Here is a 14,243-nt window from a genome sequence, read left to right as displayed (position 1 = left end):
GGCCGCATATATGTGAACCGGGGGTCATGGGATCTGGAATTGCATAAGGGGATTTTTGTAAAAAGTTGCTGAAGATTTACTTACACTTTAAATTTCATGTTGTTGGTATTAATTTTAAGGCCTCACAGGTGCACCATCAAAGCCCACTGCCAGCAGCCTGTCAAACTTTGAGCGGCTGACAGTTGTGGCTAAACAGTGCACCTATTGGTACAAACATTTATGGTGATACATACCCAGAATGTAAGCAATCTGCAACCTGGGCATTTGTCCCTGAGTGCATACTGCACTAAACATATGTACTGTTCTGTGCACCATCCAGCCTTATCTGCTGTCAGCCTTTCATAGAGTTTGACAGGCTGCCTCCAGTGGGGGGGGGGGGGGGGGGGGGGGGCAGTGATCCTCTTCCTTTCACCTGCACCTAAACGCCAGAGCCTCAGGTGATGGGGCTAAATAAATGATAAAAATGGAAATTGTGCATAAAGAGAATTTAAGCCGCAAACAGAAAAGACTTGATCCTCTCTAATGAACCATAAAATAATGTGTTGTGCTATTATGTGCAAAAAATATAAATAGTGATTCCAAAATTTGATCGTTCAAAAAAAAATAACAATAAACATGCATCAATGAATAAGTGCCAAGTTCCTTTTTAAATTCAGTGAGTGAACTGCCTCCTTCATTTGTGGCCAAACAGAACACCAATGTCACTCATCACCAGATGTGCTAAAAAGATGCGAGATTCCCAGATAGAAGACCCTCTTCCTCAGAGTGGTCTGCAATTGCTCAGTCAGCCCAGCCATAACGCAGCTCTCCATACAAATTATAGCACTGTTTATTTTTGTAACTACTTAGCATGGGGTAAAATGCTGCTTTTTCATCTACTCACATGTGTGCCTTTTCCCCTTCAACATACTTTCTCCTCCAGATTTTACAGTCTGTTCCTGAACAGGCACTTCTTCATCTGCTTTCATCCGCACATTCACTGCATACCCTGAACACAACTTCTGGGGCCTCCTCAAGCCGAGCTCACAGCCCAGGGTAGCTAATGCTCAATGTGAATGAGGCCTAAAGTATTACTGTCAATTGACAGAGAAAGGGAAGTGACCTACAGTTTAGGGACAGATTGGTCCTGGTTTGAATCTTTCTGCGTTCAGGGCCTATCATTTGTCCCTAACCTCAGGATGCAGGAATACATTCGGATAGCCGCGGCTCCTGTCATTGCTTTGTACAGGCTTCCTGGCCACAGCTGTTTGTACCTACCTGATTCCAAAGAATCCACTGATGGCCGTAACTGCAAGTGTGGCCTTAAAGTAAATGTAAACCTTACCTGGAAGACATTCAGTTTGCTAAACCACTGCATATCATAGAAAATTGCTAAGTCCCTTCTTTGTAAGAAGGCACTTTTTGTGCCATAATGTGCTGTGAATGCTTGATGACTAGCTCCTGCGGTCCGTAAAAAAAAAAAAATCGTTCTGTCGTTGGGTGATTGGGTTTAGATCCATGTTATTATTTCTCTGACAGAAAAGAAGAGCCCGTGGCAAAATCTTCACATCCAGTTGTGTCGAATGTTTGGGCAACCACTGTGGTTCCTTCTGACACACTAAGAAGTTTCAATATTTTAATGGGAATTTTAAATCAAATTAAAAACAGCAAGATGTCTTAGAGATTACTGAATATTGGAGTATAATATTTAGTGGTGCACAGAAATGAAAATACTGGTGCCAAAACCTAAAATACAGAATGCACTTGGCTGAAAACAGAAATTAACATTTTTTAAAAATGTATATTTTTCAAATGCAGTTTTTTTGAAAAAAATTACACTTTAATGATTTAAAAAAAAAAAAAACACAATACCCCAATTTTTTTGTAAAATATGAAAGATGTTAGGCTGAGTAAATACCCAATATGTCATGCTTTAACCACTTGGTAACCTTGCTATAGCAGAATGACGGCTGCAGCGCGGTTACCCAGTTCTGGGAGGGCGTCATATGGCGTCCTCCCAGAACGCGTGCCCCGGGTGATCTCCATGATTGCTGTGTCCTACGGACACAGCTGATCACATGAGGTAAAAGGCCAATCACAGCTGCCTTTTAGCAGGTGATAAGCTGTGTCCAATGACATAGCAGATCATGGAGTAAATACAGTTGGCAATTATCGGCAGCACTTTCCTCACGCTAATTAAAAAAAAGTGATGTAGCGCTGCTAAATAATAGCTACAAAGAGTGACAGCTGAATAAATCATCCATATATGTAAAATCAATCAATTTGTAATAAAGATTCTTCCATAATTAATGCGTTTTCTTCTTGTGCTCATATCCCAAACACCATCAAGTAAAATAGTGCACATAATATATAGTGCCACCTCTGTGCTCACAGAACTCTCACCTCAGCACATGGAAATGCGCTTTATGATATCAAATAGACAAAAGGATTTTTCACTTTTTTAATCCACAACCATGTGATAGTAATCAGACACATTTGAGCTTTCAATAGATTGTCAAACCAGAGCCAGGGATCGGTCCGTTTAAGGGTGATGGAGGTCACACATTTCTATCCTTAAATGGAACAAAGGACACTCCCATGGTGCAGTATGTACTAATATAGAAATGTATTAGGAAGCAGTAATACACTCACATGTAGTAAATTAATAAAATGCCATAAAATCATCAGATGCAAGCTTTACTTGTCAGCTGAACTCACTATTCATGTCTGCCCAGAGCCAAGCCCCTTACGCGTTACATCACGCCCACGTGACTTCATCAGAGGGCAGGCAAGAGCATCCTTATATAGTGTATGGATCAATTATTGGCAGTGGCCATTTTGCTGAAGTTCACTGTGGCCATTTTTCAATAGATATATGGTTAAGTGACAGTGGCCATTTTCTAAGGGTCCAGATTGTTATGGTGGCCATTTTCCCTTGTTTCAAAGTGTAGTGTTAAGGCGGAGCTCCACACAAAAGGGAAAGTTCCGCTTTAAGGACTGCTCCCCATTAAGGATTGGCACCGGTGTGGGCGGGGGGAGACGGGTACCCAAATTTGACAGGTACCCGCTCCCACTCCGGTCCGATCACCTAGGCGAAAGGTGTCCTCCCTGTAGTATATAAAAAAACCTGATAGGGGTTCTAATCCCTCCTCATGCTATCAAAACCAAAAGTTTTGTCTTTAGTTATACTTTAACCACTTGCCTACCAGGCACTTATACCCCCTTCCTTACCAGGCCAATTTTCAGCTTTCAGCACTGCCGCACTTTGATTGACAATTGCGCAGTCATGCAACATTGTACCCATATGAAATTTTGATCATTTTTTTCTCACAAATAGAGCTTTCTTTTGGTGGTATTTAATTGCCACTGGGCGCTTTACTTTTTGCGCTATAAATAAAAAAAGTGCAAAAAATTTGAAAAAAAAAAAAAATTTTCTTTGTTTCTATTATAAAATTTTTCAAACAGGTATTTTTTCTCCTTCACTGATGTGCGTTGATGAGGCAGCACTGATGGGCACTGATAGGCGGCACTGATGGGCACTGATAGGCAGCACTAAAGGGCACTGATAGGCAGTACTAATGAGGTGGCACGGATAGGCGGCACTGATAGACAGCACTAATGAGGTGTCACGGATAGGCGGCACTAATATGCAGCACTGATAGGCGGCACTGATAGGTGACACTGATGATGGGTACTGATAGACGGCACTGAGTGGCATCACTGTTGGGCACTGACTGGCGGCACTGACTGGCACAACCCCTGGGCACTGACTGGCAGCACTGCTGGGCTGCACTGGTAGGTGGCACTGGTGGGCAGCACTGGTGGGTGGGCACAGGTGGGTGGCACTGGTGGGCACAGGTGGGTGGGCACAGGTGGGTGGCACTTCTGGGCACAGGTAGGTGGCATTTCTGGGCACAGGTGTGTGACACTGCAGAGTGGCACAGGTGGGTGCACTGCTGGGCACAGGTGGGTGCACTGCTGGGCACAGGTGGGTGATCTGCTGGGCACAGGTGGGCGGAGCTAGTGGGCGCACTGCTGGGCACAGGTGGGCGGAACTTGCGGGTGGCACTGCTGGGCACCGATCATCAGGGCACTGATCATCAGTGTCCTGATGATCGGTGCCGATCCCCGCTGTGACAACTGCCGGTTCTCGGCAGTACTTTCCTCACGATCTGACAGCGTGAGGAAAGTGCAGCCGAGAACCAGCACTTGCATTTCCCTGTGATCAGCGTGTCATTGGACACCGCTGATCACGTGGTAAAAGGCCGCTGGGATCGGCCTTTTACCACATCACGTGATCAGCTGTGTCCGTAGGACGCAGCGATCACGGAGATCGCCGGGTGCGCGCCCCCTGGGGCGCGCAGGAGAGCGCGTTCTGGGGGGACGTCATATGACGTCCACCCAGAACTGGCTGGCCGCAGTGAAGCCGTCATTCGGCTATCTGCGGTCGGCAACTAGTTAACCACTTCGCGCAGGTGCCTCCCGGCCCTTTAAGAGTTTCAGAAGCTGGGAGGCAGGAGGGGTTTTAGGGTCATGTGACCACCATGATTCCCCGTCACGGCAGTCAGATGATTGGAAAAGGTTCCGATCGCAAGGGGAGATCTTTCCGTGAGTCATAGACATATGTGCTGGTAGAGCGCAGGGCACGCGCTCTCAGCACATATGTATTTTCTAATGGCACGCAAATATGTGGCCGCTCGGCGTCAAGGCCCAGACGCTGAGAGACCGCATATTTGCGTGCACTCGGCGTCAAGGGGTTAAACAACATGACCAGTCAATGACTTAACCTGCTAGTATGCATCATAAGCTGAAATATCAAGATTAAGGCTTTGAACCAATATATCCATTTTGGGCCAATTATTCATCCAGTTACATATAGTTACATAGTCTGGCTGAAAAAAGACAAAAGTCCATCCAGATCAACCATTAAAAAAAAAAATTATAATCCTATACCAATAGTTGATCCGGACGAAGGCAAAAAAAAAAAAAGCCCAGCAAAGCATGATCAAATTTGCTCCTGCAGGAGAAAAAATTCCTTCCTGATTCCCGAAAGGCAATCGGATATTCCCTGGATCAACTTTACCTATAAATGTTAGTATCCAGTTATATTCTGTGTATCTAGGAAAGAATCCAGGCCTTTTTTAAAGCAATCCACTAAGCGGACCAGAACCAACTCTTGAGGGAGTTTATTCCACATTTTCACAGCTCTCCTTTCCGTGTTTGTAGATTAATTTTTTTCTCAGTTCAGTCAATATAATACTTTACATTTGTTATACTGCATAAAGCTCTCAGATACAGTACTTCGACCCATTCAATTAACTATTAGCCGCCCGGCCAATGGCCGTTTGGCGGCTTCAGAAGTGTCTCTCCATTCCGGGTGCACGCCATTTGGCATGCTCCCGCACATGCGCAGTTTGCGCTAATGCAGAGCGGCGCAGCAGTGCGATCTGTCACCGGCCGTGCACCTCGGACACGGCCGATGACAGATCCGATTACCGGCTCCCGTTGCTGGTACCATGTGACCTGCTGTGACCAATCACAGCAGGTCACATGACAGTTGTATACAATGGATGGCTTCATTCATGATGCCATCCATTGTATACTAGTGCCTAGCTGTGAATGGTCACAGCTAATCACATGCACATGTCATGTGATTAGCTGTGACCAAATCACAACTAAGCACAAAAAAAATAAAATAAAAGCTGAATGAATCGATTTCATTCAGGCAAATGCTTGCTTATAGCAAAGTAATTCTTTGCTATAAGCAAATTGTGTAAAAAAAAAAAAAAATACTGATCACTTCCCCAAAGTAGTACAATGTTACTATGGTAACATTGTACTACTTTGGTCATAGTAAAATATGAAAAAGAAATCTTAAAAAAAATAAAACAAAATGTAATAAAAAATTAAATATAATAAAAAAATAAAAAAAAAATAAATAAATATTTTTTTTTCATACTGTCATCAGTCAGTGTCCCTGTTCACCGCCATGCCAGTTATATGATGACGCTGTACTGCACTGGTGACAGTATGTAAAAAAAAAAATAGTGAAAATAATTTTTTTCATTTTCCGAAAAATTATGACAATAAAATACAACTTCAAAAAACTCGCCATGCCTCTTATGAAGTACGTCGGACTGTCTACTCTGCAAAAAGGGGTCATTTGGGGGATATCTGTACTGTTCTGACATTCTTGGACCTCAAGAAATTAGATTGGCTGTCAGTACTTCAGGATTGATCAATATTCAGATCTATACCATAGTTTGTGAACTCTATAACTTTCCTACAAACTAAAAAATACATCCTAATTTGGGTTATTTTCACCAAAGACATGTAGCAGAATACATCTCGGCCTAAATTTATGAAGAACAATTATTTATTTGTAAACTTTTATAACAGAAACAAAGAAAACTGTGTTTTTTTTTCAAAATTTTTGGTCTTTTTTTGTTAATTTAGCAAAAAATAAAAACCCCAGCGGTGATTAAATACCACCAAAAGAAAGCTCTAGTTGTGTGAAGAAAATGATAAAATTTTAGTTTGGGTACAATGTTGTATGACCGCGCAATTGTCATTCAAAGTGTGAGAGCGCTGAAACCTGAAAAATGGCCTGGGCAGGAAGGTGTAAAATTGCACGGTATTGAAACGGTTAAAGGTGGATTATTAAATTCTATGGTGCATTAGCATTTAACATATGGTACCTGTCTAATTTGTATGAAAAGTCCTACAGATCAAATTATGCCAAAAACAGGGCCTGCCTTTTAACCAATGATGGGTTAGTTCAGCAAACCTTACTTAGTTGATGTTTCCAATCTAGTTGGGTCTTGTTTCTAAAATATCATAAAAGTTTTTTTTCATTTTGGCTTGGGGTCATTGTACAATTAAAATCCAGCAATATATCACAAAATCCTCACTACTTAGCATGTTTAAAGCATCAACATTATTTTCCAGCAAAATGTTGGCAGAATCAGATGTTTTGTTTGGAGTGGGAGTCTCTTAATGAGATGGAATCTTGGGTTTTCATTTCATGCCTTTAGCTCTTAGTAAATTCTTATTGGAAAGGTCATGTGACAATGTTGATCTCATTATGATGCGGTAGAATTCATGATCCTTTTAGACCCCTGCTGGCTGGTCCCCAAAGTATTTCAGGCTAAAACAACAACATAGGGACATTGCAGTATTGCACTCATTTGTAACAGTTTAATTTGGCTGAAATGTTTTCCTGTACAATGTGATTAAACTCACACAATTTTGCATTTTGCTGAACCTAATAACCAATCCTAAACCATAAACAGAGTTATGTACCATTGTTTAAAACAGTTCACTTTGTAGCCATGCTGTTTGCAGCAGTGCCATATTGAAAAATGTTGATTGTTCAGTGTCTGCTACCCCTCTCTGATAATCCCTCCACTGGCTTCCACTCGCCCAACGAATAAAACTCAAAATACTAGCAACTTACAAAGCCATCCACAACTCTGCCCCCAGCTACATCACCAACCTGGTCTCAAAATATCAACCAAACCGTTCTCTTCGATCCTTCCAAGACCTTCTGATCTCTAGTTCTCGTGTCATCTCCTCTCATGCTTGCCTCCAGGACTTCTCCCAAGCTTCTCCCATCCTATGGAACTCCCTAACCCAATCTGTCAGACTCTCTCCTAATCTACCCACCTGATCCCTGAAAACCCTTCTCTTTAAAGAAGCCCATCCTGCTTCTAACTAACAAACTGCTTTTTATTTCCTCCATCGGCACATCCCCCACAGCTATTACCTTTGGTATTATTCAACCCTTCCTCCTAAATCTCTAACGAGCAGGGCCCTCTGTTTCCTCTTGTACCAAATTGTATTGTGACTGTAATGTCTACCTTCATTTGTAAAGCACTGCGCAAACTGTTGGTGCTATATAAATACTGTGTAATAATAATAATAATTGCTGCATCCTTGAAACAGTTTAAACTGAGTCAGTCAGATGCTGACAGTCTCATTGGACAGCAGAATGGCAGCTGGTGGAGTTTAGCCATGAAGTCAAGGAATGATAGCCCTAGTCACAAAGCAAAACCAAGGAAACTATTTAGTAATATTTTCACCCAAGCTTCAACATTTTTTTACATAGGATTCAATTTGAAAAATGTGTGAATCTTGGGAGAGAATTGTTTGAATTTTGGTGAAAAGATTGATAATAGAATCCTAAATCATATATTGTCACATAAAAAGATATTAGAGTGATTGTAAAACTTTCTTTAACCGATTCCTGTCTGCTCTATAGCAGAAATACTGCTACAGGGTGGCACGGGTGAGCAAAATGACATATATATATATATATATATATATATATATATATATATATATATATATGATTTTGCAGTTCCGGGTAGGGGCCGCCCGTGCTGCCGTTCGCGGCCTCGGCTGTCAATCACCAGGTCCTGGCCGGTGATTACTTGTTGGCACCCGGTGATCACCGAGTTTTACCGACGGAGAGAACTGTATGTAAACAATACAGTTCTCTCCCGTCAGCTCTTGCACACTGCTTAGTATGGCTTTGTATAGCAGAGTCATTCAAAGCAGTGTGCTTACAGTTGAAAGCACACACAGCACATAATGTGAAACAGTACACAGTTAATCCTTTGCCCACATGTTAACCCCTTCCTGCCCAGTGCCATTAGTACAGTGTCAGTACTTTTCATTAGCACTGATCACTGTATTGGTGTCTCTAGGGATATTAGTGACACCAAGACAGTTCCCCCCCAGTGTCAGAATGCCTGCCGCAGTCCCGCTATAGGTCGCCGCCATTACTAGTAAAAAAAAAACAATTTTACAAACAATTCCAGTATATATACCACCATTTGTAAACGCTATAATTTTCATGTAAACCAATTAATTTAAACGTATTGGAATTTTTTTTAGCAAAGACATGAAGCAGAATACATTTTGGCCTAAATTTATGATGAAATTTAATTTTTTTTTATATTTTTTTACTAGACATGTTTAATAGCAAAAGTCAAAAATATTTTTTTTTTCTTAAAATTGTCAGTATTTTTTTGTTTATAGCGCAAAAAATAAAAACCGCACAGGCGATCAAATAGCACCGAAAGAAAGCTATATCTGTGTGAAAAAAAGACATAAATTTAATTTGGGTGCAGCATTGCATGACCGTGCAATTGTCAGTTAAAGTAACGCAGCGCTGTAACGCAAAAAATGGCCTGGTCACGAAGGGGGGTAAACTCTCTGGAGGGCAAATGGTTAAAACAAACAAACATTGCATTGTATGGCTTTGCACAGAGCAGTCATGATCCTCCTCTTCTAGGATCCCCTGCTGGCGCTCCTGCACCCCCCCCTTCCTATGGGGTCACTATTGCATGCTCGATCCCAAGCCAAGCTGCTTGTGTCTTGTAGGTTCAATCCAGAAGATTCAAACTGCTATGAGGCAACTCAGGTGTTTTGATTTTTTTAATTAAATCTATTTATCATTGTAATATTCTAAGAAACTGATCTGACTTGCATGTTAAAGTCCAGCTGAGGCAATACTTTCTTTAATTTAGAATAAAGTAGGAAAGGGTCACAACTGATAGGTTTTATATCTGTCTGTGACTCCACTCTTCGAAGATATTTCCCTTTGTGTCCCTGTGACACCTGTGTATCACCAGCGCAAGAATTAATGGACCAGGGGTCACTAGGACAGTGGACATACTGCCATTTATTTTGGGTAAGTCCATGACCACCAAGTACATGACTAAGTACAGTGGGTACATGATGACATTGATCCAGTATAAAAGTATGGGCAATTTATAATCACATGCTACTACTGCAACACACTAATGCACCAAGGTATATTAGATTTCCAACTTTATTTCCCTTTCATAGAGCAATCAAATGTTTAGAGGATGAACTTTCAGTACGCTTAGTCTTTTCTATACCTCGTCTCTTCCCCTAGTGCTTTGACCATAGGGTATACAGCGCATAGACACAATATCACTGTCAGGCTGCAGATGAACTTTTTACTGAAGTGAGTAGCAGCTACATTGTAAATCAACCAGAAAAAGACCCCCCCCCCAACCATCCTAAATCTAAATCCATCTCAAGATTTATAATCCCAGGGTCTCACTGAACTGGGCCTAGTCACAATGCCAGGTGCTGGAACAAATACCCAGATATTGGGGCATTTTTCTTCTCACTGAACCCTGACACTAGTGCATTATCCTCCCACTGACTACTAACCTGGAACATTTTCAATTCTCATTGGCCCCTGATGCCAGGCCTTTTTTTTCTTCCGACACCAACCCTAAGGCATTTTTTCCTCATACTGACACCAATGGCAGGACATTTTTTCTTGCCATTGACACCAAAGCTAGGGTATTTTTTTTTCCTGCTGACACCAGTGCCAGGGCATTTTTTTCTTCCACTGATACCCATGGCATGGAGTTTTTATCTCCCACTGGCACCGATGTCATGGCATTTCTTCCACTGACAACAGTGTTTCTTCCTTCCAACACTAATGTCAGGTAGTTTTGTCCTCTCACTGACATAACACTAAGACATTTTTTTCTTCTCATTGACACCAATTCCAGGGCACGTTTTTCCTTCCACTGACACCCACAGCATGGCATTTTCTCCTCACACTGACAATGTTGCCTCTGCATTTTTTCTTTGGATTGACACCAACTCCAGAGTCATTGTTTCCCACTGTCACTAAAACTGCCACCAGAGCATTTTTTCTTCTCCAAAAAATACCAATATTTTTTTCTTCTCCCACTGACACCGATGTAAGGACATTCTACCCTCCTGACACTGATGCTAGCACATTTTTTCTCCAACTGATAATGAAACCAGGGTGTTTTTTTTCTTCCCACTGACACCAGTGCTAGGGTGTTTTTTTTTCTCCCACAGATACTGATTTCAGTGCATTATTCCCTCCCAATGACTACTGATTGAAGAGCATTCTTTCCCTTGTAACACCATGTCTTTCTTCCTCCCAATGACCACAGACACCAAGAGAATCCTTTCTCTCACTGAAGCTGATGGTGGGACATTGGTCCCCCCACTAACCTCCAATGATATGGCATTCTTACTCCCTCTAACCCGTAATGCTTGTTGCACGGTAATTTGTGGATGCAAGAACTATGACATACAGTATGTGTGCAGTGAAAAATGAGAGTAGGATCAGACCCTATCTATTCAATTGCTTTTAAGGCTTCTCCAGTATTCCATTTTTTTTGTCATGGTGCATTCTGACCCCATACTTCAACTCCATGCCAAAGCATCTCTCTTTCAAATCCCAAAGGTGAGAGGATTTCTGAAGGTTTCAGGCAGGCACTCTGTGATGCCAGGGAGGCCCCAAAGGAAAGATCCTATAGACAGTGAAGTTGAAGGCAATTATACCCTTTGGGCAAAGCGGCAAATTAGGTGGTTGTGCAAAAGGTTGAAAGTAATAAAACGCATTTAAAATTCATAAATTCTTCCTAGGCTAGGAAATGTAAAATTTTCACTTCCTCTAACATTTCTACGTTGCAAAAAAATGAAATAAATAACATTGAAATAAAACAAAGTGTCCTTTAATATACAGTAGAACATTAGAAAAACTGGGCTCATTTTGTTTAGAAAACAAAATGTTTATGATTTGATCTGATCAATATGCATAACTATATCCAAGGACTATACAAACAATAAGGGCATGCTGGTTCTGTATGAAGGGCAGTGGATATTCATCTATATATCATCCCTGTAGAGACTGGTTCTTTATGCTAAGCTATGGGATGTCCTGCTATATGAGGTAGAAATTGCAAAAATAAAAAACAGAATTTCACAATGAACTGGATGTTTGTTGCTTTATTGTATGCACAGTTATAATTACTGATGATAGTGTGGTATTTTTTGATCTGACTACTTTGTAAAGTCAAGAGGAGCATAGTTGCCCCAGGGGTTCTTGTTTGGCCTTACTCTTTAACATACAGTGCATCCAGAAAGTATTCACAGAGCTTAACTTTTGCCACATTTTGTTATGTTACAGCCTTATACCAAAACGGATTAGATTAATTTTTTCCTCAACATTCTATAAACAATACCCCATAATGACAACGTGAAAGAAGTACATTTTGAAATCTTTGCAATTTATTAAAAATAAAAAAACGAAAAAAAAAAACACATGTACATAAGTGTTCACAGACTTTGTCATGACAGTCAAAATTGAGCTCTGGTGCATCCTGTTCCCACTGATCATCCTTGAGATGTTTACGCAACTTGATTGGAGTCCACCTGTGGGAAATTCAGTTGATTGGACATGATTAGGAAAGGCATAAACCTGTCTATATAAGATCCCGTAGTTAACAGTGCATGTCAGAGCACAAACCAAGCCATGAAGTCCAAGGGATTGTCCATAAACCTTTGAGACAGGATTGTATCAAGGCACAGATCTGGGGAAGGGTACAGAAAACTTTCTGCAACATTGAAGGTACCATTGAGCACAGTGGCCTCCATCATCCGTAAATGGAAGAAGTTTGGAACCACCAGGAATCTTTCTAGAGCGGGCCGCTTGGCCAAAGTGAGCGATCGAGGGAGAAGGGCCTTAGCCAGTGGGTAACCAAGCACCCAATGGGCACTCTGAAAGAGCTCCAGCATTTCTCTGTGGAGAGATGAGAATCTTCCAGAAGAACAACCATCTCTGCAGCACTCCACCAATCAGGCCTATATGGTAGAGTGGCCGGACAGAAGCCACTCCTCAGTAGAAGGCAAACGGCAGCCCGCCTGAAGTTTGCCAATAGGCACCTGAGGGACTCTCAGACCATGAGAAACAAAACTCTGGTCTGATGAAACAAAGATTGAACTCTTTGGCCTGAATGCCAAGTGTCATGTCTGGAGGAAACCAGGCACCGCTCACCAACCTAGACAATACCATCCCTAGAGTGAAGCATGGTGGTGGCAGCATCATGCTATGGTGATTTTTTTCAGCAGCAGGAACTGGGAGACTAGTCAGGATGGAAGGAAAGATGAATGCAGCAATGTAAAGAGACATTATTGATGAAAACTTGTTCCAGAGCACGCTGGACCTTAGACTGGAGCGACGGTTCATCTTTCAACAGGACAACGACCCTAAGAACAAAGCCCACATAACAAAGGAGAGGCTATGGGCCAACTATGTGAATGTCCTGGAGTGGCCCAGCCAGAGCCCAGACTTGAACCCGATTGAACATTTCTGGAGAGATCTGAAAATGGCTGTGCACCGACGCTCCCCATCCAACCTGATGGAGCTTGAGAGGTACTGCAAAGAAGAATGGGAGAAATTGCCCAAAATAGGTGTGCCAAGCTTGTAGCATTATACTCAAAACGACTTTGAGGCTGTAATTGGTGCTAAAGGTCCTTCAACAAAGTATTGAGCAAAGGCTGTGAATACTTATGTACATGTGTTTTTTTCCTTTTTTATTTTTAATAAATTGCAAAGATTTCAAAACAAACTTCTTTCACGTCATTATTGAGTATTGTTTGTAGAATGTTAAGGGAAAAAAAAGTTAAGTGCTGTGAATACTTTCTGGATGCACTGTAACTGATGGAGCTGGTACAAGTTTGAACTTAGTGAACTACTTTCTAACTAAACTGATTATACCCATACTATCCATTTAATTAAATACTCAATGATGAGCCTGCTTTTAGCTGGCATTTTCTTCTAGGCCATTGCAAGCTGATTGTAACATGGTATGGTTGGTATATAACATGTTAATGCACACCTATATGAAATTATGTAACAGCAGAAGTTTCACCATATGTATCTTTTGTAATACTGACTGTGTTCCTCTAACAGTCTAGAAATATACAATAAACTCTGGTCTAATCACAGTACAGTCTGGTGAGTTTATAAAAGGTCCCAACTGAATGAGAGGAAGCTGTAGACTCAGCCTGACTGCGGGAACGTCTCTGATGTGTTGGAGACGAGGGAAATAGCGCAGTGTGGGCTGATCTTGATTTTACAAAGCACAATCTGGGCCAAATCTAGTTCATGTTGTCACAGATGTTCCATTGCAAGTTCACCGAGGAACAGTTTGGACCCCGCCACAGGAAATGAAGGAAAGCAATGTCTGCTTGGTGATTTTTAACGGACATGCAGCCTGCCACAGAAGGTTATCGTTCACGAAGCAGAAAGAATATCACTGCCTTTAAGAAATGTCCTAAGTTGTAGGCGCTGGAGACCAACCAGTGGGATCGCAGGCTGGATTCAGAAGTGATAACACACTTTGTTACATCTGTCTGTAATTTAAAGAAAAAAAAAATCATTAATATTCAAT

At 41.6% G+C, this 14,243-nt stretch overlaps 1 protein-coding gene across 2 annotated transcripts in view; it reads right to left on the bottom strand.

The window, feature by feature from the left end:
• Nucleotides 1-11,506: 11,506 nt before the first annotated feature.
• Nucleotides 11,507-14,243, bottom strand: part of BOK (BCL2 family apoptosis regulator BOK) — a 57,262-nt gene continuing 54,525 nt past the window's right edge. For both annotated transcript variants that reach the window (XM_089665663.1, XM_089665657.1), the window contains one exon: nucleotides 11,507-14,205. In XM_089665663.1, coding sequence (XP_089521789.1) covers nucleotides 14,080-14,205 — 126 coding nt within the window. In that variant the 3' untranslated portion in view covers nucleotides 11,507-14,079. The remainder of the gene's footprint in view (nucleotides 14,206-14,243) is intronic.

The sequence above is a fragment of the Staurois parvus genome, unplaced genomic scaffold (assembly GCF_062004578.1).
Source record: "Staurois parvus isolate SC_StPar_1 unplaced genomic scaffold, SC_StPar_1.0 ptg000049l, whole genome shotgun sequence".
NCBI lineage: Eukaryota > Metazoa > Chordata > Amphibia > Anura > Ranidae > Staurois > Staurois parvus.
Note: the sequence above shows the minus strand (reverse complement) of the source record. Positions and strands in the feature narration are given on the sequence as shown.